The sequence below is a fragment of the Stylophora pistillata genome, chromosome 13, assembly GCF_964205215.1.
Source record: "Stylophora pistillata chromosome 13, jaStyPist1.2, whole genome shotgun sequence".
Classification (NCBI taxonomy): Eukaryota; Metazoa; Cnidaria; class Anthozoa; order Scleractinia; family Pocilloporidae; genus Stylophora; species Stylophora pistillata.
The window spans coordinates 14,461,224-14,486,414 of NC_142531.1; the positions used below are offsets into that span (position 1 = coordinate 14,461,224).

At 38.9% G+C, this 25,191-nt stretch overlaps 2 protein-coding genes and 1 long non-coding RNA gene across 7 annotated transcripts in view; 1 reads left to right on the forward strand and 2 right to left on the reverse strand.

The window, feature by feature from the left end:
- Positions 1-531: 531 nt before the first annotated feature.
- On the reverse strand, positions 532-16,435 carry LOC111321854 (cyclic nucleotide-gated channel alpha-4). Of its 4 annotated transcripts, none has more exons than XM_088742478.1 (13): positions 16,222-16,435; positions 12,457-13,695; positions 8,731-8,789; positions 8,199-8,260; positions 7,999-8,087; positions 7,515-7,620; positions 5,417-5,571; positions 5,082-5,168; positions 4,621-4,717; positions 3,431-3,868; positions 2,250-2,354; positions 2,033-2,131; positions 532-1,830 (listed from the first exon to the last, which is right to left on the reverse strand). In XM_088742478.1, the coding sequence occupies exons 2-13, from the start codon at positions 13,614-13,616 to the stop codon at positions 1,774-1,776; spliced, it is 2,514 nt and encodes an 837-aa protein (XP_088598604.1). In that variant the 5' UTR covers positions 13,617-13,695; positions 16,222-16,435; the 3' UTR covers positions 532-1,773. The 4 variants fall into 4 exon arrangements, with proteins under 4 accessions (XP_088598604.1, XP_022780574.2, XP_088598605.1 ...); XM_022924839.2 differs by having other exon boundaries at positions 533-1,507; XM_022924837.2 differs by having other exon boundaries at positions 537-1,309; positions 16,222-16,434.
- On the forward strand, positions 9,379-16,822 carry LOC148717766 (uncharacterized). The gene is made up of 2 exons (XR_015994447.1): positions 9,379-9,768; positions 16,619-16,822. It is a non-coding gene; the product is annotated as an uncharacterized LOC148717766 (long non-coding RNA).
- A 3,285-nt stretch (positions 16,823-20,107) lies between these two features.
- The window catches only part of LOC111321831 (ankyrin repeat and FYVE domain-containing protein 1), a 21,555-nt gene continuing 16,471 nt past the window's right edge, over positions 20,108-25,191 (reverse strand). For both annotated transcript variants that reach the window (XM_022924809.2, XM_022924811.2), the window contains 7 exons: positions 24,699-24,875; positions 24,158-24,305; positions 23,567-23,657; positions 23,113-23,237; positions 22,557-22,703; positions 22,028-22,118; positions 20,108-21,411 (listed from right to left, as the gene is read on the reverse strand). In XM_022924809.2, the coding sequence (XP_022780544.2) occupies positions 21,282-21,411; positions 22,028-22,118; positions 22,557-22,703; positions 23,113-23,237; positions 23,567-23,657; positions 24,158-24,305; positions 24,699-24,875 (909 nt within the window). In that variant the 3' untranslated portion in view covers positions 20,108-21,281. The remainder of the gene's footprint in view (positions 21,412-22,027; positions 22,119-22,556; positions 22,704-23,112; positions 23,238-23,566; positions 23,658-24,157; positions 24,306-24,698; positions 24,876-25,191) is intronic.

Consider the following 25,191-nt stretch of genomic DNA (forward strand, 5'->3'; position numbering starts at 1 on the left):
CAAGTTCAAGCACACACTAAAAATAAAAGATCAAAACTATAGATCTACCAAAATAACACGTAGACGCAAAAAGGCGAGACTTAACAAAACAAAAGGTAAACCTAAAAATACAATCCTTAATTAATTCCTTAATTAATTGCCTAAATTGGACTACACTTCCTGCTAACAATAGATCGTCAAAAATAAAAACTTCTTCGTACTCGCGCAACGCAAAGTAAATATTTACAAAGTAAATATTACTCCGCAAAGCTGATTCTCTTCGAACAAAGAGCAAAAATCATCCGAAGGAGGAATGTTGTAGAGTATTTTGAAGGATTGCTATTTTGAGTATTTTTAGGTTTACCTTTTGTTTTGTTAAGTCTCGCCTTTTTGCGTCTACGTGTTATTTTGGTAGATCTATAGTTTTGATCTTTTATTTTTAGTGTGTGCTTGAACTTAGCTAAGTTCCTGGATTTCCTTCTTACAGTGCTAGACATTTTAATCGCTTGTTATGGTTGAGAATAATTAGTTTCACAGGTGGTCATGTTTGGGTTGGTGAAACTGACCTTGAGTTTTACCCACACCGAACATCCTGTTTGTGCGCGGGATTCTCGTGCGCAGCTCGTTCATTGGCGTTTGATTAGTTCCTTAGTGCTCGCCAAGTACTTCGAAGCGAGCCACCCAGTTTCCCCCTTTGCAAAACAACGAATATACTATGGAAACTCCCACGGTCAGCTAACCCAAACATGTCTGTGATTTTTGCATTTAATACGTCGGCAGTCCTTGCTAAAAGTAGAAGAAAAATGGCAGCAGTAGCAGCAGCAGTAATAATAAAAAGAGAGAAGAGTCCAGAGTCTCAGTACTTCTCGTTAAAAGCCAAGCGAGTGGTAAAGACCCCCCAACAATTCCTACAAACTCTTTTCGTGCGATTATAAAATGGCAGTTAATGGCTGATGTTGGTGGTTACGTCAGATCATCGTCATGTTCTGCTCTTGCAATAGCTTGCAGCCATATATCTCCTTGTAATTGCAAGGCAGGTTATGGTGAGAATCTCAATGTTCGTAGCCAGCTGTGTAGTGGATTAACACTGACCGCCTTGCCGCCATGTCAAAATTACAGCTGCATATAATTCTGAGCCCGATCTGTAAATTTATAATATGTTGCCTACCATCGCAGATCTCATCCCAGCCCAGTAAATTCTGATTTTCTCTTAATAGCCACACTGTTTCTGTCAGCAGTAGGTAGATGTAGACCTTTCCGTGTCCATTAGTGACGACGAACTCACTGTACTGCTCAAAGTTCTTGATCTTGATGACGTGTGCTCCCCATCCTAAAAAATTGTTACAGTGGTGTGACAGCTTGCTCGAGAGACGCTAAGGCGCACGCGATAGAATACGCAAAGGCAACGCTTCCATCAGATATCAACTTCTAAGCTTCGCTGCACTTAAATCTTTGTGTTAACCTCTCTCGTGCGTGTCCCATTCTTCCTGATCTGACAATTTGTTATCTAAGTTTAATTTTGTCTCTGCTGTGAAAAGACAAAATATAGGTACTTTTGGAAAGTGTTCATTGTCCCCACGGGAAAGCAGCGTACTATATTTATATCAAGGTTTTTGAGGTTTTCTTTCAACTGTGACCAATAAAAATATGTAATACGAAGATAAGTTATACTCTAATCAAAGGAATAAGGTGCATGTGATCGAGTTGTGCCAACTTGTGCGTTACCATAGCTGCCTTTCTCATCGCCATTCTGTGCAAGTGCGTAGTGACACCGGAACAGAATGCTATGATAACTTACAAATTCATAACATGTTCGTCTCTTCTCGGTGCATTTATGGTGTGTCCTGGAAACTGAAATGACGGAAGGTAAGAAAATAGTATTTGGGTGTAAAAGGAGTAGAGTCAACGTCCTCTTTAACAAGAGCGTAGAGGACGAACTCAAAGTCAGAAGAGGAAAAACTTGAGACATTACAGTGATCAGATTACGGCACTAAGGTGGTGTGTCTACAGCCCTCCCTCTTAGTTCCCTTCAACCTAAATTCACTATCCTTACCTCAGACTCTTCCCGAAGCCGTCTGATAGTCTGATCTTTGATAAAGTTTTCCGATTCAAGCTCTCTCACTCGAATTTTCCACTTTTCAAGTTCTTCCTCCTATATATGGACAAAATCCAAATTGCACAAAACTTCAGCAATGGCAGATTTGTATGCTGAGTGCTTAAAAAGCAAACTACTTCTGATTGATCCCGCACAAATACCATCATTGACTCACCATATTTGATAGACGGGTGCTGAGGTGAAAGAGGTTCTCGTCTTTTAGCCTATTAGATTCCTCGCAATTTTTTAGTGAGTTGCAAACATCCGTCATTTCTTTTGCCTGAAACGAAAAGATGAATCAATGTAAATGTTAAATTTTCTCTCTCTAGTCTCTTTTGGGGTTTGTCTGCCGAAGCAAATTATTTCCTCTAGATTACCCCCAACGTTTAATGGTGTCGTTATTTTTTCCTGTGCCTCCCCTACGATTTTTCTTTTTTCATTTTTTGCTCTGGATCGCGTGTACACGTTTTCTGTGATCTTCGCAGGAAGATGTATCGTTACATGATGGTTGCAACTCTAACAAAAAATGAGGACCACCAAACCCGTTTTTGAGTCGTAGGGGAATAAAGTTGAAATTAGAGCCGTTTCTGTGAAGCTACTGAGCTATTGAAGCTATTGAAGCCATTGAGCTAAACCGCCTCCCGGTTAGCTCAATGGATAGAGCGCTGGATTGTTGTGCGGGAGGTCGAGGGTTCGAGCCCCGGCCGGACTAACACTCAGAGTCTTAAAATAATTGAGAAGAATTTGCTGCCTTTCTATAACATCAAGAAATGGTTAGATATTCTGGTCTTCTCGGATAGAGACGAATAAATGGGGGTCCCATCTCCTGCAGGGTTGGGGTAGGAGACGTTAATTTCCCACACACGAGATTACTGTGTGATGGATGTCCTCCCCTGGGTGGAATGGGTGGGTTTACAGAGGGCATGTGTTAGAAAACTCTTTACTGGGTTAATCATGTATTTACCCTCTTGAAATAAAGAACATTGTACTGAGCTGCAATGGTAACCTTACATGGCAGAAAATCTATCACATCATATTGCGAAAATAATTGGGGATTTTTTATACCATTTTTCATGCAAACACGAAAAATGGTGGCTTTAAAAGAACTAATGATCAAAAAATGACGAAACCATCTTGAACCACCTTGAACAAGCTCTTTACCTCTTCCAACGGTGAGGGCGTTTTAGGCAGTTAATCCAAAATTGATATCAATCAGATTAGCCGGTGAGAGTTGGAAGCGAGAGGATTTGTGCATGTTTCAATAACAATTTAACATCCTCTCCTGGCGTGCGAGTTGAACAATATTTTAAGGTCGCGTAATTAAGGATTACTTAATTTATTTTTTATCCAACTTACTAGGTTCTCGTCAAGAGTTTTCTTGAGAAAGTTGAAAGCCTCCATGTACGAATCATTAAACATCTTTTTTACAAGCTCGTCGCTGCTGCACGGGGCTTTTGTAACGTTTCTGCTACATGATTCCGCTGACTGTAATTCAACCTCGCTTGAAAGTCGCCTTGATCTACTTAACTTGGCCAAAGGAATCGGCTCCAGGACCGCTCGAGCTGATGGCTGAGAGGCTCGCCCGAGCGGAACACTTGCACTAGTTCGTCTACAACGTCCGTTGGGAACGGATTTTGTTGTTAGTTTGCTTGGAAATTCTTCAGCTTTTTTGTGGTCTGTGTAATCATTAGTGTCTAGATCTCTGCCTTTACTGTCGTCCATGTCCACGAGGCGTGGATCATGTGAGCTGTTTTGACGTTCCAAACGTTTTTTTCCATAGTCAGCAAGCACGGCCTACGAGGATAAGTTTGAGACAAATGGACCTTCGTTCAGGGAACCTCTCGGCGTAGAGAAAATCACTTACTTAAAGGACAATCAGCTCGCTCTACCGTTTTCTGGTGAAATCCGTGCAGCGAATTTGGCCTAAATTGGGGTAGTTTGCAACTTAATAACTAAAAAATGTTGCTAGTTATTATCCGTCAAATCTTTTCGCTCGCGCACGATTGCTTTAAACGTCTCTCATGACTTTTATGCCCCCGCTAAATCTACAAAATACCTGCTGTTTTAAAATAATTCAGGAATTAAAATTCCTGAATGATATTATTCAATTTTCAAATCTTGCGACGACCAATGTAATGAAAGGTTTCCTTTGAAAATCAATTCAAGTTGGGAATGCGTTTTGCTGTTATTAAAGTCCCTTCGAAAACCCTTTCGAAAGGCTTTACCGTTTTTAACAGTAACGTTTCTCGCTTTGAAGAAAGTTTTCAGAGATGATAACCATTACAGCCCCTTTTCTGGCTTGAAATTATGCTCATATCGTCTTTAGACCTTGTGTACTCTGCCAAGTTCAAATCTTTCCTCGTACTTCGCTCTCGAAAAACTGTTCGCCTATTTAAACAGATGATTTCCGCTGACTAATATATGGATATTTTATTCACTTTATTATTTTATTTTCACTTATTCTCGCTTCAAACGGTTTCCATAGTGATTTATATAATTTGTAGTTTTTCATGTTCAAAGACGTCTTGTAGTAAACTGCCACTGACCTGTGCCTCAGGGTAATCCCGTATAGCAGACAGCACATCTTCCTTTGCAAGAACAAAACACTCTACATATCCTACTGTCCTGACATCGGCTGTTCGTCTAGGAATTCAAAATATCCACACTAGTTTTAAATTATTAGGAAAGGAAAATCGTTGGCGTACTTCCAAGTCAGTAAGTACTGTGCCATTAGTCTCCAATGGACTATACTGTCACTAGCCTTACATATTTTAAAGTTAGTTCTCTCTTATGTATATTCTGAGTGTCCTCCGCGGCATTTAATCCTCGCCAACCCCAGTTGTCCCCACTTAAAAATCGTAGTCTTCTGTCGTTCTGTCCTGCCGTAGTTAATTGACGTAAAGATGTAATCTTCACTCCAGACGCCTTTAATATGGAAACCAGAAAACGCCGGCTTTAAGGCCAGAGAGGCTGCAAACATCTTACGTTTAGTACATGGAACGCTCACCTATTTTGGCCTTCGCTCAAGCTGAGAATTCCAATCTCACCAAAGAAGTCCCCTCCAGATAACACTTTAAGGACTTGGCCTTGATCCCTATTAATGAATGCATTTGAAAAGAACCTAACTATTAGACAGAAACCGTTTAACCTTAAGTCTGCTAAAGGAAAGTGAAACTTCTAGTAGGAGGACATCTACTGTTGGCATACATCAACGCATCGCTGCAGCTACATATAAAGTACCCTGCTAAAAACAGGAACTCTCATTAATCAAAAAGGAAACTTTCTCTGAGATCCCGAGTGCATACTCTTAATGGGTTTGACTGTGTTCTCTATGATTCTTACCCTATAACCTCGATCTTTCCATCGATTATGACATACATCTCACGTGCAACCTCGCCTTTCCTGCAAACGAGGTCTCCTGGGGTGAATATTCGTAGCTTCATTTGAAGTACAAGGAGATGGAGAAATTCTGGCTGGCACTTTTGCAAGAACGTTACCTAACATTCAATTAATGAAAAAATAAAAAAACATCAGCATGCTGCTTTTCCTTTAGATTAATGAATAAGATAAAGCAAACTATGCCTCAGCTGTCATCGATAATGTGATTGTGGAATAGATCCACCTAGAAAAACTGAACTGACTTTAAGTCTAATTTGCTCGCTATAGACAGACCTGACAAGCGATATAGTCACAACCAGATGGTCATTTGACAACATAAAAGATGAACGATAGACCGAGTAAATTCATCCTCAGGCAGCCCAAGCTCACTACTGGAAAAGCGGACGTGACTCTTACCGTGTTGCGCAACGTTTTACATTTATAAAGGTTTGTATGGGATGTTATCGGTTTGCCTTAAGAGAGAAAAGCATGTTATGTTTTGAAATAAAATGGGCTTACCTTATTGCCTTGTTGTTTTCTCTGTTGATTCCCAGCGTCTCAGGCCATTTTGAAGCGTTTTCGGCGAGTTAGCGCTATGTTGGTGTTCAACTGCTAAAAGAAAGTCTTTCTTTTAGCAGTTGAACACCAACATAACACTAACTCGCTGAAAACGCTTCAAAATGGCCTGAGACGCTAGGAATCAGCAAAGAAAACAACAAGGTAAGTCCATTTCATTTCAAAACAAGACATCTTTTTCTCTCTTTTCAGGTAAATCGATAACATCCCATACAAACCTTTATAAATATAAAACGTGGCGCAACACGGTAAGAGTCACGTCCGCTTTTCCAGTAGTGAGCTCGGGCTGCCTGTGAACAATTGAACAGAAAACCAAGATGTTAAGTGACAGTTACATTTCGGTATAAACTATACCATCATCAGACTGAAAATACATACAAAATTAGGAGCTTAAATAGTTACAAAAGGTATACTCAAGAGAACAGGCAAAGTTCTCTACTGGATTTTAAACCCTAAAACCCAGATTAGAATTCGCGAGAAAACCACAAAATTATTACCCTGGCTCCAGAGGTTTCTCTTTTTCTCCCTTTTTACAATCCTTTCGGGCTGCGAAGCAGCGAGATTGGCCGAGCTGCGTAGCAGCGTCTCTTGTAAACAGGGAGAAAAAGGAGAGAAAAAAGAGAAACCTCTGGAGCCAGGGTACAAAATTATGCTTCTTCACCAACAACAAAGACAAAGTACCTCTTCTAAACAAATCACACGTCGTCTAAAATTCAGTTGTCCCGGGTGTCAGTCATCCTACATTGGCAAAACTGGTTGAACCCTTCTCATCAGAACACGTGAACATGCTTTAACTGATAAAGAGAGTGCGATTTACAAACATCTGCGCACTTGCGAACATTTAACCTTTATCCATAATTTATTTAATGTACCGGATACTCTAAATAACATCATCACACCAACTGTTTCCGGCAGTAATGAATACGCAATCAATGTAGTTCAGAATAACACCACAGTGTTAGCTTATCACGATAATTTGGAACCTGTTATTATGCAAAGAGGCCTTCCACATTAATGTTAAGCGCCATTCACCATCACTTAACAATGGATTAAAACCCAGCAGAGAACTTTGCCTGTTCTCTTGAGTATACCTTTTGTAACTATTTAAGCTCCTAATTTTGTATGTATTTTCAGTTTGATGATGGTATAGTTTATACCGAAATAGAACTGTCACTTAACATCTTGGTTTTCTGTTCATTTGTTGTCAAATTTAAAGACACAATGAATTTACTCGGTCTATCGTTCATCTTTTAAGCGATATAGTGTTGGAAGGCACGGTTTCAAGTCTCCTCGATTGTTTACTTTCTTCCGCAATTTACTCTGCAGTTGCTTTCGCGAAGTTTACAAATAAACTGAGTGAGGATTGTTACCTAGAACGCTATGTTACTGTGACGAGCCAACGGACGAAAAATTTCAAAGCTTCTACATGATGTTAATCTCATTATCTTCAGCCCCAAAAAAATAATTAATCTCCAGCTTATCCTACCTTTCGAAGTGTTTCAAGATTAACGTGAAGAGCAATCTCAGTCTTCAGTTTACTTGGAAGTAGCGTCAGAGAATTGAGGTCTCCTCCACCGGTGCTCATTCGACCTCTACATTAGAACAGCATGATTTTCAAATTGTTCTAAGGCACAACCAAACTAGAAAATAACTCGTGCCGAGAAGCATGTTTTCCAAATTTATTAAGATGTTGGAGGGTTCAGTGAAATGACAAAACAATTTTAAAACGTTGATCAATAGTCAGTGATGAAGAGTGTTTATGATTGGAGAGCGACAGCCAACAGCCAATCATAGCAAGGAAAATATCACGAGGAGCCAATGAGGAATCGTAATAAAACAAGCAAACTGCCTGCGCGCGGGAAACACGCGTGTGAGCAATTCGCGATTGATTTTAGTATTGAATCTGATTGGGTGAGAAAGGAGCGCTAGTTTTCTGTACGAATCACGTGATTAACGACCAATAATGTTACCTGGCCCACGAGTAGTCATACCACATTACAACTCTTCTCTGTAAGTCCTTGGGCACATTATGTTTCTTCATGTACTGTTTGGTATTTTCCTGTAAAAGTCCAGATAATGAATGTTAGACAAACCCAGAATGATACGAGACGAAAGCAAACGATTTCAGTTTTAAACTCTACAAAGGTGAACTAAGGAAGGGAAAACTTACTCTTTGTTTTTCAAAATCCATTCTCACCGCATTTCTGTTCACAATTATGCTTCCTGCATTACCTGATCGAGAGAAAAAGCACGTGAGGACTAATTGAATGTTCACATTCTAAGTTGATATCCACAGTATTCCATGATATCCATAGTAAATTGAGGGTTTCCTGGAAACTTTGTTGTACCCACTTGCCATCCAAGTTCATTTTGGCTGTTGCAAAGACCCTAAAATTGCCCTATATGCCCTCTCTGACCAAAGCTTACAAAAATGTTATGGTCTGTAATATGGTTTGTCTCCAAAACGAGCTCGGGCGCCTCCAGACGATTTCAAGCGCGAAAAATGGTGTTAATGCCGAAAATCGTGTCAAGGCGCCTTAAACCACCAGGGCCCGGCAGTTCAAAGGGCGGATAACTCTATACAACGGATAAATCGCTATCCAGCGGACAAGTGAAAGCAAAAAATACTGAGCTATCTACCAAATAGAGATTTATCCACCCTACGAACAACCGTGCCAGATTACTTATATTAACTGAATTACCTACAATGGTCGCAAACATGAAAACACCGGTCAAGTAACAAGCAATTGTGTAAACATATCTGAAACAATGAGAAAAAATAATCAATTCAGTGACAACTTAGCAATGCCATACATCAATTAGATTACGAACGATAATCAATCCACTCAGATTCGCGCGAAGGATTACGGCGGGAAAAATCATTACGAGGCTCTCTTTTTTTACCTCAACGGGAAGGGAAACAATGATAGAGATCTGGGAACCAAGTAATGCTGAGCTGTTAAATATAGTTAACCTCAAGCACAGGGAGCCCAGACAAGCGAGGAGTCTGGTTGTTTATTCGAAATAGAAAGGATTGTATGGGAGAATATTGAAGAGTCTTGTTATCGTAAACTTATATCATGAAATGTCTAAGTTAAAGCTCAAAATAAATGTAAACCTACCTCACTTGCTGTGTATTTTCGTTTCTATGGCTCTAAATGGCAAATTTGAGCGATTTGGTGGGTTTTGGGTCGACTGTTATAAGAAGGAGACAAGGGTGGAAAGCTCATTTTCGACCACTCTAGCGCGAAGCCGATTTTCACCCAAAAATAAGAATCGCCCGGCTTCCAAATCAAAAACCAGATAAACTGAAAGGTTGATGCTTCTTCTCATCGCAGTCAATAGAAGATACATTCAAAATCCAAGCACTAACCGCCAAAAAAATTTCGAGAAATGCAGCTTTCGAAGCGATCAGCATCCGCGGCCCCGATTTCGTGTACCAAGGAGCAACCGTCACGCTGTTTGCCCCACGCTGATTGGATGATGCTAAACAATGCCCGAATACAAATGCCTCATGTGGGAGGGGAGTCAGGGGCATATTCGCGCCAGCGATTCATCTACTGACTACTGACTAGATTCTTATTTCTGGGTGAAAATCGGCCTCGCGCTGGAGCGGTCGAAAATGAGCTTTCCTCCCTTGTCTCCTTCTTATAACGTAAAGTAACAGTCAACGCAAAACCCACCAAATCGCTCAAATTCGCCATTTAGAGCCACAGAAACGACAACACTCAGCAAGTGAGGTAGGTTTACATTTATTTTGAGCTTTAACTCAGACATTTCATGATATAAGTTTACGATAGTAAGACTCTTCAATATTCTCCCATTCATTCCTTTATATTTCGAGTAAACAACCAGACTCGTCGCTTGTCTGGGCTCCCTGTGCCTCAAGTAACAAAGAATCGGCTGAAAAGATCTTGTGTTTTTTGTTTTGTTTTTCTGTCTTATTTTGCGCCCAAAAATTTTTTTGCGGTTTTGTAGATTTCAAAAGAAAAAAACCGCCCCTGGCCATTCTAACAACTTTCGCTTAACGCACCAGATCACGTACAAGTGAGGCTGTCGCTTCGCCAAATCGAGCAGAGGTTCCAGATGTTTCCCCAAAGACTTCACAAGTCTACTTAAAAATTCTCATGTTATTTGCAAACGTCTTCCTCTTTTTAGGTTAAAAACGACGTAAATGTTATAAGAATTTAGGATCAAATAATCGTAAAGTGTCATTGCAGCTTTCCAGCGTTATTAAGAAACTTCGACAAAGCTTTAGGGCTGGTAATTTATTTCAGTTGACTTATAAGATTAATATGATCTGTGCAGGCGACGAACTTCTCCACCTTTGACTAAAAAATTTCCTTAATAGCCAGCTTTAGAAAAGATCGCTGCCGTCTTTAATACTAAAAACCGGCTTTTCGTTTGTAAACTGACTTACAAATTTAACTAAGTTGATACGGGTTTGAGGCATTAAAACAAGCCACATTCCATGTCATTTTGTTCTGGGTGACATTGTACGAAAAAAAGTTAAACATAACGAGTCACTGTACAAAACCAGAAAGTTTCAATTGCTGATTTTGAATGAAATGCCCGCTTTTAAAAACACCGAGTTGTTCACAAGCAATCAAGTGCTCCACAACAAGTTTCAGGTCTCGTCATAGTGTCTTTCGTTCGGTCTTCTGGCGACAAAATGCTAACATTTCTCCAGCATCTTCTCTCTTGTTGTCGTTCCCTTTCGTTTGTTGACCACATGATGGTTACAGGCCATAAATTGAAATTTGTCAAGAATATTTTGTAACACCTGCTTGTAATGTATATTAAAAACCATTTTTGGAAATTAAAAGGAAGCCTAAAATTGCATTTTTCAAAACGGGAAAAGGAAAATGACTGCCGAGTTTCTTATAATCCGCCTGCCAATTGAAAACCCTAAAACAAACATTGAATAAGTATATAGGAACAGAAAAAGTAGCTAAAATTCTAATCGCGATTTTTTTGGCGCTGTTATGCAAAAACTTGATGAAACTCAACAAGATTTACAACCTGAGTTGATGTGCTTTTCTTTCGGCAGTAAACAAACGTTATTTATCTCAAATTCAAACCTTGTTTTCATGCTTATAGAATAATCGTGATTCTTGATTTTAAAATAAGTAATACGCGGGTAAGGAATTCCCGAAAACAAAACATATTGTTTCCACCAGTTGTGCAAGCGTATTCAAGGTTTTAATTCATTAGCCAGTTGAAAAAATAGACGGTAAAAAAGCACTGATGTGTATTGTCAAACGGTTTCATAATGTCCTTGAGTCACGTCAAAGGAAGAAAAACAAGATCAATATTATGTTTGCAAATTCACGCCGAAAAATCGTTAGAATAAAATAAATCTATGTCAAACGATGGCGAGTAGAATCGACTTAATCTATTCGATAGATTATTTTTCTTGTTCTTGGTAACAGTTTTGCTGTAGGTTTGAAATCGAGAATTTTTCATGCTAACGCACCGGTGAGGAAGTGTTTTCCAAGCTAAAATCAAGCAGGACGCATTTTTTTTTTTGAGCGCAAATGAGCAGGTGGACACTAACAAGGGGTCAAAACATTTTCTCGTTAGAGTTAACACAGCAAGCTATACAGCAAAGAAAAAACTTAGCAGGGTTTCATCTAATACAAAAAATCTTTGACAGATAAGCGCATTTATTAACGCGCTTTTATGCGATGAAGGAAAAAAGTCAAAAGAAGAGAACTTACATATTGATGAAATGGACACAAGTGGTAATGAATAGGATCACACAAGTCCTTTTGACTTACTTAAAACTTGCATTTAAAAAATTTTCATTTTTGTCTTTGTTTTGTATACCTATTTCGATGCTAACTTGAAAAATCACCCCATTATTTTCTTATCGTTTTCTATTTCTCTTCAATGCAGGGCATTAACAGTAATAAATGCTTGGCCGTCGTAGTATCTTCATTAGTAGCGTGGGCGCTTTGGCGCAGAATGCTAATGTGCATCTTGAACTGAACTCTAAAACCTAAGTCTTAAAAGCTGAACGCAACATGTGCACAATCCCTACGGGCTTTTAGTCGATCTATTTTAAAGCGTTAATGTTAATCAAGAATATTAAAATTATGCAAAATCATGTGCAGAATTTTAAATCTTTACGAGAGAGTAACGTATTAAATAAACTGAAAAATGAAAACACTTTTTGTGTTTGTATTTGCCAGCTTCAACTCCTTCAAAATGCCGCCTTTTTGTCGGCAAATGTCTCAACAAATTTTAGACGAGCAGTAAAATCTTCTTCACATATTTATTATATCGTAAAGCATCTCGTTCTCACCCGAGAAAAATAAATAAACAAACAGTCGGACAACGAGACCTACTATAATCTTGGCATTTAAACATGTCTATATGAGTTACACAGTTTAAAATTACCTGAAATAGGAACGCAAATCACTTACTCGAGATTTGTTGTCGGCTGAGGTAAATCTCCGATTGCAGTTAGAGTTAATGTGGACCAGTAGAATGACTGTAGATATTGCTGATACAAGGAACCATTGCCTTGATAAACCCACTCATTTGTTCCAAATCCCTCCGCTCTGGAAATCATGAAATAAAACGCCGCGTTCCAGTGAATAAGAAGGAACATCAGATGCATGAGAAAAAAAACGCGTAAGAAAGTGGGATAATTCGCTTGTGACTCCATAACAGCTTTGACACGAAAACTCTTATAACCTTTAATAATCCGGTTGACTCTTAGAAGCGGAAGAGGGCCTAATGCTGCATATAAGATATCAGTTGGAATCAACGACACCACGTCAGCAATGAACTCCACAGAGCGAATGTACCGCATATACACTCGTTTTGCATCAATGACTAGAATGCCCTCCTGTAGGAAACCTGTTCTCGCAGCAATAACGACGTCCAAAATGTAAATTGCATCGCAGAAATAGTCAAAGAGAAACCAAACTATCTTCAAAAAACCGCTCTGAGCTTCAGGAAAAGCGATCCTGGTAATCAATGCCCATAAATTGTACCGAATTGCAAACACAAGGACATAAAACCAGACACAAATGTGCATCCCGTCCGGATCAAAAATAAAATTTTTATCCTTCCAATGAACTGCCTGGTCATATTCGTAAACAGAGCCACTAGCTAACTCACTGTCAAGTTCTTTTTCGATTTCTATAGAAAGCTGCGGTCTTCGAGGTTCTTTAGTAGAGGCTGCATTTGACAAAACGCTAGGCGAAGAGGAACTTTTCTTGGCAACCCTCGTTTTTTTTCTGTTCGGTGGAGTTATCTTTCGATTATCTCTTGTGCTAAACTTCTGAAGGAACGGGTCCACCATGGCAGGGGACTTGACAGCCGCCGAACGCTTTCGAGAGCGAGAGCCGGGTTTGACGGAGTTCTTTACCAAAACAGCATTTCTGATTTGTTTCGAGACGGTTTTCCATTTTCCGAAAGATTCTATGCTATCCCCGGAGTTGTCTCTTTCATGTTTAGAGTTACTCTCTGTTCGTGCACTATTGTGGCTGCTTTGATGCTTTGAGCGAGTTTGTCTGGCAGCAGTTTCGTCATCTTCCGAGTCCTCGTTATTTTCGAACCTCACGGCTTTTTCCATGACAGTCAGGCCTCATTTGAGTCGTCCCTTTGGCTGCATTGTATATTTGTCCGTTCGTTTGCTCTTGAGTAGGAGTTTCCTAAATAAATTGTTGCATAAATATCAGCTTTTATAAAACTCAAGAGGACACTACGCGTTCGTCAAATCAGTTAAGGGTCGAACAATGGATCTCATGAGAAAAATCAACTCTAAGTTAACAGAGTGAACCGACCTCTTTCATTTTACCGCAAAATTACGGTTTTACTAATTGTGTTGTAAATATTATGGTTTCACATTTTCATTCGACGCTTGTTCAAACAATAACTTGGAAAGGAACTGTCAAAGGAAGTAGTTATTATTCGTCTTCGCGTGCTATCTATACCCTAAGTCTCAAGAGACCAATCCGGCTTTTTATTGTTATTTTAGATGCATTGTGTTATCGGTATCTGAACCACTCTTGGTTTATGTCAGTTGTTTAGCTCGGGAATCTCCGTTGTCAAACCGCATTCTCTTAAACCAACTACATTATGATTAAAGTGCGGAAAATTGAGGAATAGATCGAACGTGAGAGCAGAACGATTTGTACGTGTCTCCAGTCTTTGCCGGGTAAGTTCTATTGTAGAATGAACCAATTATACCGTGACAATTATACCGTGACAATTATACCGTGACAATTATACCGTGACAATTATACCGTGACAATTATACCGTGACAATTATACCGTGACAATTATACCGTGACAATTATACCGTGACAATTATACCGTGACAATTGTACTAAGATAAAAATTCAGTTGGACAAATAAAATCGAGGTGCCCAGTAATATTTAGCGCAAAGTCGGAGATTAAAACCTCGTAATCTAACTAATTAAAAGAGACTACAGAATTCCAACTATCAGTAAACAAAGCTCCATGGCAACAAGTTCAAAAAGGTAAATCGCGTGAAGGTACATGAAGCATAGCAAACAAAATTTCTTATCTAAACTTTTCACGATTTCTCCCGAACCTAAGTACCGGTACCTCATATTATCTAATAGAGATGCGTTGGGGGAACGAAAATATTATTTGAGATAAGGATGTAGTTGCAAATTTTGACTTATTGCCTCGTGGTTAGTGAGCCAATCAGTTTCCGAGTTTGACAAAATTGTTCTCATTTTCATCTCATGTTTAAGCGTCTTTAAAGGGGGAATATATTAGCAAATAACTAGATAAAAATATACAAATAAATGAATGAATTCAAATAACTACAGACGAAAGTTGCCAGCACACGAGGTGGACGTTTCTCATTGTCTCGGGCCCGTGACAGGGTGATTGACATTTTTCAGAATAATTTCAATTTCCAAATTCGAGAAGAAAAAATCTGTGTTGACATTCAAATTTGGTTAAAGCTTCGGGGATTCTATTCAAGTTACCGGCAAACAAATTCGCAGCGTTTGCTCGACATAAAAAGCGATGACAGGCCTTTTTTTTCCATTTAATTTCAAAACTACAACCTTGTAAATTTTTCGAGGGAAACAAGCTTGATTATTTAAATGGAACGCGATAATGTAAACATTTTTCATTTCCACCTAAGGTGGATTCAACAATTGGAGAAGCGTAAGTATGAACTCAGCGAGAACTGCCAGGTTTCCATTAAACTGCTTGATCCCTAAACGAATCGTTAGTTACTAACGAGATAAATAAACTGACTATGCATTGAAGACGGGTGTTGGTGATAATTAATTCTTAGAAAATGTATTAGTGCATCCATTGTGTGGTAATTTAATGGCAATGATGAAAATAAAATATACCATCCGCTTATTAGCAGATGTATTACGAGTGATGGAAAAATATGGAATGGAGCTGTTTATTTTTTTTGTGTCTGTTCTCAAGAGTTTCAATTTGATCAAAAAGCACGTTTAGTCATGTGATAAGTTCCATAAATCTCTCTCCCTCTCTGTCACTTTCCATTTGTCAAAGCAACTGCCGATCTTTGAATAACAATTAAAAGTACAAGAACGGTAGACCAAAATAATTGATTTATGGTAATGACAAAGGTTTACTCGCTTTTTAAAAATAATTCCTCCTCGATACATACATACAGTGAGCTAAAAAGGAAAAGCTTGGTTACTTTTACTAAGCTTTTTACCACGAATTTAAAAATATAGAACTGATAGGTTATATCTACGTAGTAGGTAAGAAATGTAACATTAAAAGCAAAAAAAAAAATCAACTTTTGCTCTTTCTCATTTCAATTTCGTTCATATGAGTCAATTCATATATTGCGAAATGCATTTAAACGAACGCGTTTTAATCACACGCCTTTAATGGTAGAACAGTCATTTTTGCTAATGCTTCAGATGAAAAGGTTTTCCCTAATATAAAGGTAAAATCATTAAAATTAGAAGTTTTATCGCAGCTCGTAGAAAACAGCGAGTAGACTGAGTTTCACGCTCTGTTCAGATCACAACCACAGACGAATGCAAGTTACCAAATTATACCATATAAATTTAAGGACGGCTGTGATATTTTCCTAAACATAAACGTTAACACTTCAATAACCGATGTTGAATCTCAGAATCTCAACAATTTCCAGACCCTTTGCTGCAAAGGTCAAATCTTAGTATGGAAGCAAAATTTCACTCACCTCATGTCAAGTTCCTCCCCGTTAAACATAGAAAGTGATCTGCGACCGACTTCATACGGGTATTATTTCACAGTGAACTGCTCAGATCAGGTTATGATGACGTCACGGCTGGAAATAACTCGCGTCTCGCCATGTTTCATTCAAAACATCAAAATAATTCTCTTACATATTCCAACACCAAAAGCAGAAGGAAATAAAACAACAATAAAAATAAATAAATAGCGAAGAAATCCAGTCAACTATCTCACGTCGTGAAAAGAAACAGAAATTTTCCCTACGTTAACGTTCCTTTCAAAACTGAAGAAATTTGCATGTATTATCGAGTGATGTGAAAATCTACGTAAATATATTAAAGTGACTGTTCCTATTTATTGAGAATAATTACTGTTCATTACAGATGTTTCAAAGAACGTGCCTTCCGGACGCCCGAACTGTCTTCAAGATGACAACAAAATCACATGACATTGTCATTGTTATATTTCAATATCATAGCTTTTAAAAAGCTGTCCTCATTTGATTATAATTTTTTTTTCTTTCCTCACCAAAGTAAGGTGATTTGTACGCATTTCTTTAATTAAATTCATTATTAAGTTTACCCATATTAAGTCTCTCCCCCTCGCAAATAGTGCATTTTAACTCTTACGTCTTTCTCCGGTAAAAAAAAGTACATGAACACCTTACTTTCAATTTCCTCTCAAGCATTTCGAGTGAATTCTAATTTCGCAACCGAGTTCTTGATAAAAAGATCATGAAAACCCATTCACTACTTGGGCAGGACTCACAGCGGTACGTGCCTTAATTCTATCTCTTGAAACTTGTTTGCTGATAAAGATATTTTCAAACATCAATATTAGTCGGTCTTTTCTTTGAAATTGATATTTGTCTATATGATCACCATCCCCCATTCACTGCTATCTCAGCGTAAGGTGCATCCTCTTTTCCGGTGTTGAAGACCAGTTGTTGGGAAAAAGCACCGCATAGACCAACTGTTGCCGGAAAAACAGATTCAATCTCCGTCTTACCTGATTTGAAACAACCCGCTTCAATGAATGAAAACCTTTTACAATAAAACTTTTTAACAGATACTATTTCAATTATTTTTTACTCTCTAATTCTCCCACTCTGTGTCGACTTCAAGAGTTCTCATCTCAATGAAGTATGAAATATATAGGCCTATAGCAAACCAAGCTGATTCAAAGCCATTCAGTGCTCTCAGCAAACACGTTATTCGTAGTTAATCTCCAGTAACTTATTTTCATTTTCAGTAAAGGCATTGCAACGGCATTGCACATCACGTAAGGGCCTCATAATACTTTGATAAAATAGTCGTCTTTACCCGATACATATCTCAGTTCACAACACACAGAATGTCCTAATTAACAAGCCACAAATAAAAATGAAAGTAAGACACTTCATAAGGGAAGGATCAAATTGACACTCCTTCCCCTCTAGAGTTAGTGTCACGACCGAAGTAAATTTTACAGCGAGATAAATATTCCTGTTTAGGCAAGCTTGTTTTCTGTTTAGAGATTAGATGTGGTATGGCGCTAATGTTTAGTATGGATATTTTGATAAACATCAACACATGTAAAAGACCGCTCTGCCGTCCCCTGGCGTGTGAGGTGGTAGCTGTGAAAATAATTTAGGAAGTAATCATCATTTAATTCATATGAAACTTCATTATTCCCCTTGCTTGTATAAGTGTTTTCAGTGACCTATCTCACCTCAAGTACCAATCTCGAGCTCTAAATCTTTTCGACCCCCTCCCCCCTCACGGTGGCTTGGTCCGGCAACAAAGCCGCTGACGAGGAGCCTAGGGCTCCAGATTGAGCGGTTACTTCAAACCTGTCTTCTACTTTTCTTTCCCTGATAAAAACTTGCGAAACTTTAGATGGTCAAATAAACTAGTCTTATTTTGAAATGCTCAAACAATAGTCGTGATATTTCTCCAACGAAGCCGTTACAGTAAGGTAAAATGTGATACTGGGCTTCTAATCCAACTATCAGATGGCTGATAAATGCTAAACAGCTAGTCAACATATCAGTTATTTCTACCAATGAAAAGAAAATCCATGGAAGCAGTGTCTCTCCTATGTAACGGTGCCGAAAGTAGGCTCTTAGAAACATATTACCGCTACGAAAACTGTTAGAGAGAGCTCGAAGGATCATCTTCAAGAGGTGAGTGTTATGTTAAACGCTCAAGGTTAGACAAACAAACTAAGTCGTTTTCAAGGTATGGTGTAAAAATCTGGAATAGTTTACCGTGTGAAATTCGTCAAATGTCCAAAAATAACTTTACAAACAATGTCCACGACACTATACTCCGAATACTTTCAGAAGAAAATTATTATATTGATTTTCCCAACTTAATAATAAAAATTTCCGGCTTCTTATATTTGCAATGTAAACTTAATTAAATTGAGTATAAAGTATTAAGGAAAAAAAAAAAAAAACCAACGCCCACAACAAGTCCTCCCATGCAAATAATTCTCAATCACAAGAAAAATCATGCAATTGTAGAGACAAGCACTCTTGTCCGCTAGGTGGCAATTGCCCAATTCAAAATGTGGTCTACCAGGCCACAGTTGAAAGTCCCTTGGGAACCCAAACGTACATCGGCCTTACTGCGAACCAATTTAAAACAAGATTTAGAAACCATACAGCTTCATTTAGAAATGAGAACAAAAGGAACGCAACAGAGTTGAGCAAATATATCTGGTCCCTAAAGGATACTGAAACAGAGTTTGCCGTGACCTGGAAAATAATGGCTCGCGCCAGGCCGTACTCGAATACAACAAAGAGGTGCAATCATTGCGTAACAGAAAAATTTTTCATCATATGCAGAACAGGGGCGGGCACCCTGAACAAAAGGAATGAACTGGCGAGTGCGTGCTTGAACCACCAACTTATAAAAGGATCGTTAGTCAACCAGTATTTTATACACCTGACCAGAGAGGACTACCAGACCCTTCCGAAACAGTTCTGTAGTGCGAAATTTTCATTTTTATTTTCCTACACAATTGATTACAAAGCTCCATGATTGTAGAGCACTCTCTGATTCGAGGATAAGGTTTTTTTACGTATATATATATATATATATATATATATATATATAACATACTTATAACCACTGCTTGCCTCGACTAGCTAATCTGCTAACTGCGGGCAGTGGATATAGCTTTCTGTAATATTTGCCATAATTAATAAAGTTGAAGCTGAAGGCTAAAGACTACCAAGTGATGTAATGGTCTGTAATAACAACAACCTTTCAAGGGTTGGGAAAATTAGACAGTAGCATCAGTACTGCGTTTTTAACATCCCAAACGTCTTTCCTGTCCTGGGTGAGAGATTACCTCATGATTTGAAAATAAATTCAAACTTCAAATAGTCGTCTGCTCATGCGTAGTACCGTTCTTTCCTCCTCTTCGAATTTGCACTTGCATAGTAAAATCCAAGCTCTTTGGAATCAAAAGCTCTCAGAGGCAAACTTGCGAGTGGATTAAAGAAGCAGCGAGTCACTGAACTCAGATAACAAATAAAGGAAAGAGTGCTGAGACCACTAAACTGCGTTAGTCGGAACATCACTGTCGAGGGTTGTAAAAAAGTAGAACAAGGTGTTGATCTTTTAAGCACTCGCTTGCCGCAAAAAGAAAAAAGTCGTGGTATTTCTGTTTGTCGGCCTTCAGCAAAATAAATTGTCTGGCCACCACTGACAAATCGCAAATTATTTTTCAGCTACTTGCAACCACCGTTACATAATTGCATCTGTCTGGTGAGAAAACTACCGGAGGATGGCGACACGGACTGATAAAGATAAATTGCTGATCACCCTGTTCTATCGTACGAACCTGCCTGGTTTAACTGGGCTTACGAGACGACACTCGCGTTTTCAGTAAACACTGATTTATTCCATACGACTATCACTTCTGTACAAAAAGACAAACTCATTTTAAACGAAGCTTTATTTCAAACTACGATTCCCTTACCTAGTTCCATCACTGATCATTTGTTCATTGTGAATCTATAACAGGATTCAGTCCAGAAATGTGTCTCTATTCATTCACTGGGAGTTAGTAGAGCCTCGTCACGGTGTTTTAAAAAATGTATCCTAAAAATTGTAATTTCTTCATTTCTTCATTTCAATGGTAATTTCTTCATTTCTTCTGACTTCTTTGTACCCTTAGTTGCTTTTCTACCTCACAAAACTAACGGCTAAATGTTATAGGAAACTTCACGTCGCGATGGAAGCTATTTTAACGTTAAGACAAAATGTTGATAACGCGCATGTCGCAAAAGACCTACTTGGAGGAAGTACTCGTCAAAACGGGCGCAATCGGTAATTACCGAGATAAGCCCACTGCGGCGTTCATCTCTTTCCCCGGTCGGTGCAAGTTGACCACAGGTCACGTTAGATACGGGAAGCGCATCGGAAACGATTTCAGGGATGAACCATTTATGACAATACGCACTACGTTTGTCACAATTACAGGGTTTTCCTGATTTTTTATTGCACACTAATCACTTTGAAGGTTCTGGCGAACTGGAAACTTTTGATTTCCACCTCTGAAAACATGATACTTGTAGAAATTTAGATATTTCATTCCCACAGCGCAGACATAATATTGATACAACAAAACACATTGCTGTCTGTGCTTGAATGAATAGGTACCTCAACAGGACAAGTTACCCACCAAGCAAACATAGAGAGCAAGGAACAGGAAGCAGACAAATCTGAGTCTTCGTTGAGAGTAAGTACCACACTGACAAACACCAAATTAGTATCTTACAATCATCGAACATATCAATTGTAAAAGGAAGACCTAAAGATATTGTAAAATTAGGTATCCTGACGGGGTAAAAGAACTACGCTCTTAATCAGTTAGTTAACACTGTTTTTTTTTTCTTTTTGTGTCAACGTAAAAAAATAAAAACTCTGCGTTTCTTGACAGCACTTCCCGTTTCTAAAGTCACGAACGTTAATCCTGCTTTAGTAGTTAACTTAGCCTTGCAGAAATCTACAAACATAGGCGACTAGTAAAAGTTTGCGAGAAAGTAAAGTACTAGCTTACTCCAGAAGTCAGCATTTCGAAGCAAACATTGCAAACTCTCACAGGCTTGGTCAATTCGTATTTTATGATGGGTATCTGTTTGGACGAACATTTGGCACATAAAAGGCGGCCACAGTGGCGACTGAGGAGAAAACGAACAAATGTTAAAGAAAAACAAGGAAACAAGAGAGTAAAGTCGTTATCCATCAACAAACTTTCTGATGGGCCAGGAAGTCAAAAGTGTTAAGGGTAAGTCGCGCTAGATATTTTTACAACTTTAAAATGAGGGCCACTTAACAATCGAAAGTGGTCTAGAAAATTTGACCACTATGGCGACGATTAATGTTGTCGATAAGAGAACAAACCCATGCTAAACCACTGTCGATTCCGATGTAAAAAAAAAACAAAAGAAGAAACACAATTCTTTCACGTTGCGTGACAAGTTGACGCGAGCAGCGTTGTCTGTACTATTAAGGAAAACGGCAAATTGGCCAATCAAATTGCAACATTACTGTCAATTATGGTACAATTTGCTATTTATCCAGCTCCACATACTACCCATGACTGGTTTAAGTTTTACGGGTAAGCACTTTAAACTCAGTGGGTTTAATTGATCACAAGGCATGGAGACCGGTGGTGCCCCTTGTGGGACCTATACCACCCACACAAACACACCGAAAAAACCAATAACTGATGCACTATGGTTTCTCCTACACTGCTTCTAAGAAGGTGCGAATAAATTACTATTTCTCACTCACCAGTGATGTTTTCTAGTTTTGACGGAGAATTTGATTGAACACTCGTGACACACTGGCCCGTCAATCCACTGTGGCTCGGCGTTCAGCATATCTTAAATGTACATAAGTAAAAGTTGTTAAGAAAGGACATACACTTGTGTCAGTGTATTACAGATACTACTCCCTAGACATAAAAAAGATGGCAATTTCTAAGCTAACTCAGTATGTGTTTAAGGTCTCCACATAGGATGCACAACTCCCCGTCAGCACCGGAAACTTGACTTTTTAGCCGTCAAGGAAGATGCAAAAGCGGCAATTTAGAGCCATGTGACCACCAGGACATGGGATCCGGTCGTGTACTTCAAACAAATTGAAAATTTTGATACGAAAGACAAGTAGTCGAGAGAAACCGTTGCTCTTTGCACCATATTTTGGGACAAAAAAGGGTTCTTCAAGGTAGCAGTCTTAAGAAACAGTCACAGTAATTACAAGGGCCAGCTGCATAACTCTTCCCCTCCTTTTTTTGCGTTTATCCAGCGCTTGAACTCACCAAGTAAGGTGTAGAGAAGCTTCTTCGTTGGTACTTGCGCGTTAAATATCGATACGCCATGCTTGTTTATGGTCGCAAGGCTTCCACCCGCCTTCAGCAGCTCACGACATAATCGAGCTGCGCCATTGGTGTAAGCGAGAAACAATGCTAGGAAAAAAATACAAGGAGTTGCATCAGCTTCACATACTTCCATTGAGTCTGACAACGATTGAACTCATACATTGACTAGTTTAACAGATCAGTGGGTGGAGGTTTTGGTGGTGGTGAAAGGGAAAGAGGGGGAGGGGGAAGAGGAAAATCAGAGAACGCGTAGAAAAACTGTCGGAAGAGTTATGCGACAAACTCAACACGAAACCAAATGTGGACGACAGGTTCGGGATTTGCACCCAGGCCACAGCTGTGGGAGGTGAGTTCTCTCACCCCTATTTTCGTTTTCTTCTCGCTCTAAACAGCTTACACGTTGCGAGAAAACTACAAAGATGTGATCAAACTTTAAAACCAATAATACACCCTTCGACTTACAGACACGTTACATTCATCACTGTATAACTCTTACCTATATTTTCATCCGAGTCGAGGGCATTAATGGGATAGTCTGGCATCGATTGGCGAAACAGCTCAAATACTGCCACTGCGTTATCTTTGGCATACTGCGCTAAAATGTGCAGTGGATTCTGGCCACTAAATAACCACATAAAAAACAAAGAAGAAGAAACAACGAATCGATAACAACATTCGATAGAGAGCATTTCTCAGTGCAATTGATACATTTAATATAATTTTATAACACACTCTTGTCACCGAAACCTGTTGATTAACAGTTTAATTGGTTCACTTTGGCCCGTGCTGATTAGCCGTTACAATTGTAAAGATTTTTTTTAAACGATATTTCATTCTGACAGCTTGAACACGTCCCTCCTATGAATGCATTTCGAGTGAAAATCAACATAGTATGACTTGAACGCCACACTAGGTGAACCACAGGACACCCAAACAAAGCGGATACTCACCGACCATTGTAAGCTTCTGCATTTATGGATGATTCAGTAAGTAACACACGAACAGCTTCCACGTGACCACACTGTACTGCTACATGTAGTGCTTAATCATAATAAACATATATGAACCACATCGTTAACAAATGTTGTCCAAGATTCCTACCAATGTTTTTTTGACCAAACTTGTATTTTGAAGAAAGTAAATTATGCAATGGTTCAGATTACTGCATTAGTACATGGGGAAAAATTGAGATTTAATAACCTATGACAAACAGCAGAATTTGTCGATGACATTAACGCTACACAACCATTTCAAACGCAAAGCGATCTTGAATGCCGGAGGAAGACCATTTGCTATTTATACAAAGCAGGCGAGAAGAACGCGGGGTAACCAACAACAAATCCATTTCGGTGAGAATCAGGGCCTAAAAAACAACAGATTACATGGCCAGTCCCCTAGCCACGCTGCATCCTATCTTCTACAACAACTGAAATACCGTTACAGTCTGCAATGATCATGTAGCTGACACCAGTAACGAAACGTTTAAACCAGATACAACCCATCAAAGATCTTAAAAGTGAAAATACAAACATTGACAATACCATTATTTCCTTTCTCGTCCATAGCATCTGGATCAACGCCGTTTTCTAACAAAACACTGACAATGGAGGCACGGTTATTAGCAGCTGCAATGTGCAATCCTGTTTGACGATGTTTGTCCACATCATTCACTCTGCTGCCGGCAAGAAGCTGCGAATCAAAAAGAGGCGACCAAGATTCTTAAATCCAATTCTATGAAGTTCTATATGTAAGTTGGAAGATCTCCTCTCCTCAATGAACGCATTATTTCTTTTGTCATGATTAATAAAAGCTAAAATCTACATTTGTAGCTGAATAAGAAATGATAGCAAGTCTAAATTCTTCTTAAAACCTACAAATAAACGGAAGGGGACGGCAATTCATTTCGGAACTCAGACGAAAATGGACGAATGCAATCGCCTCTTCAATGTTCTCTATCCTATTAGACGACCAACAAATAGTTTCCTTAAGTTTTAATTTTGTAGGTTCTAAAACAATGACACACAATACCGTTACAATAAACTACACCAGCAATAAACTAGTAAAAGAGCACTAAATTCCTACCAAGTGTCTGACAGTTATTTCCGATCCCGCGCTGACAGCTAAGTGCAACGGTGTTCTGTGGGAGGAGTCCTGAATTCTAGAGTTGACATTAACCGACACACCAATCAGAAACAACACCGTCTCCACGTCTACATTCTGAATGGCTAAGTGCAAGAAGTTGCGTCCCTTGGAGTCGAACTGGAAAGATTTATATATTTAATTATGATATTAACGAGTAACCGTTGTACACAAGCTTAAAATCGAAGCTTCATTGGCCAGTTGGCTCTAGTAATAATAATAATAATAATAATAATAATAATAATAATAATAATAATAATAAACAGTTTAACGTGAGAAAAACTTAGCTGGAAGCTAGTTTACAGGTTTTCAACGAAACAACTTAAATAAATAATTCAAATTGAAAATAACGCTGTTAAGAATCCCAACTGGCCGAAGGCAAACCAGTTGGCTATATTACAAGCATGGCCGAGGATTCGAAACTCGGGGCTACCGT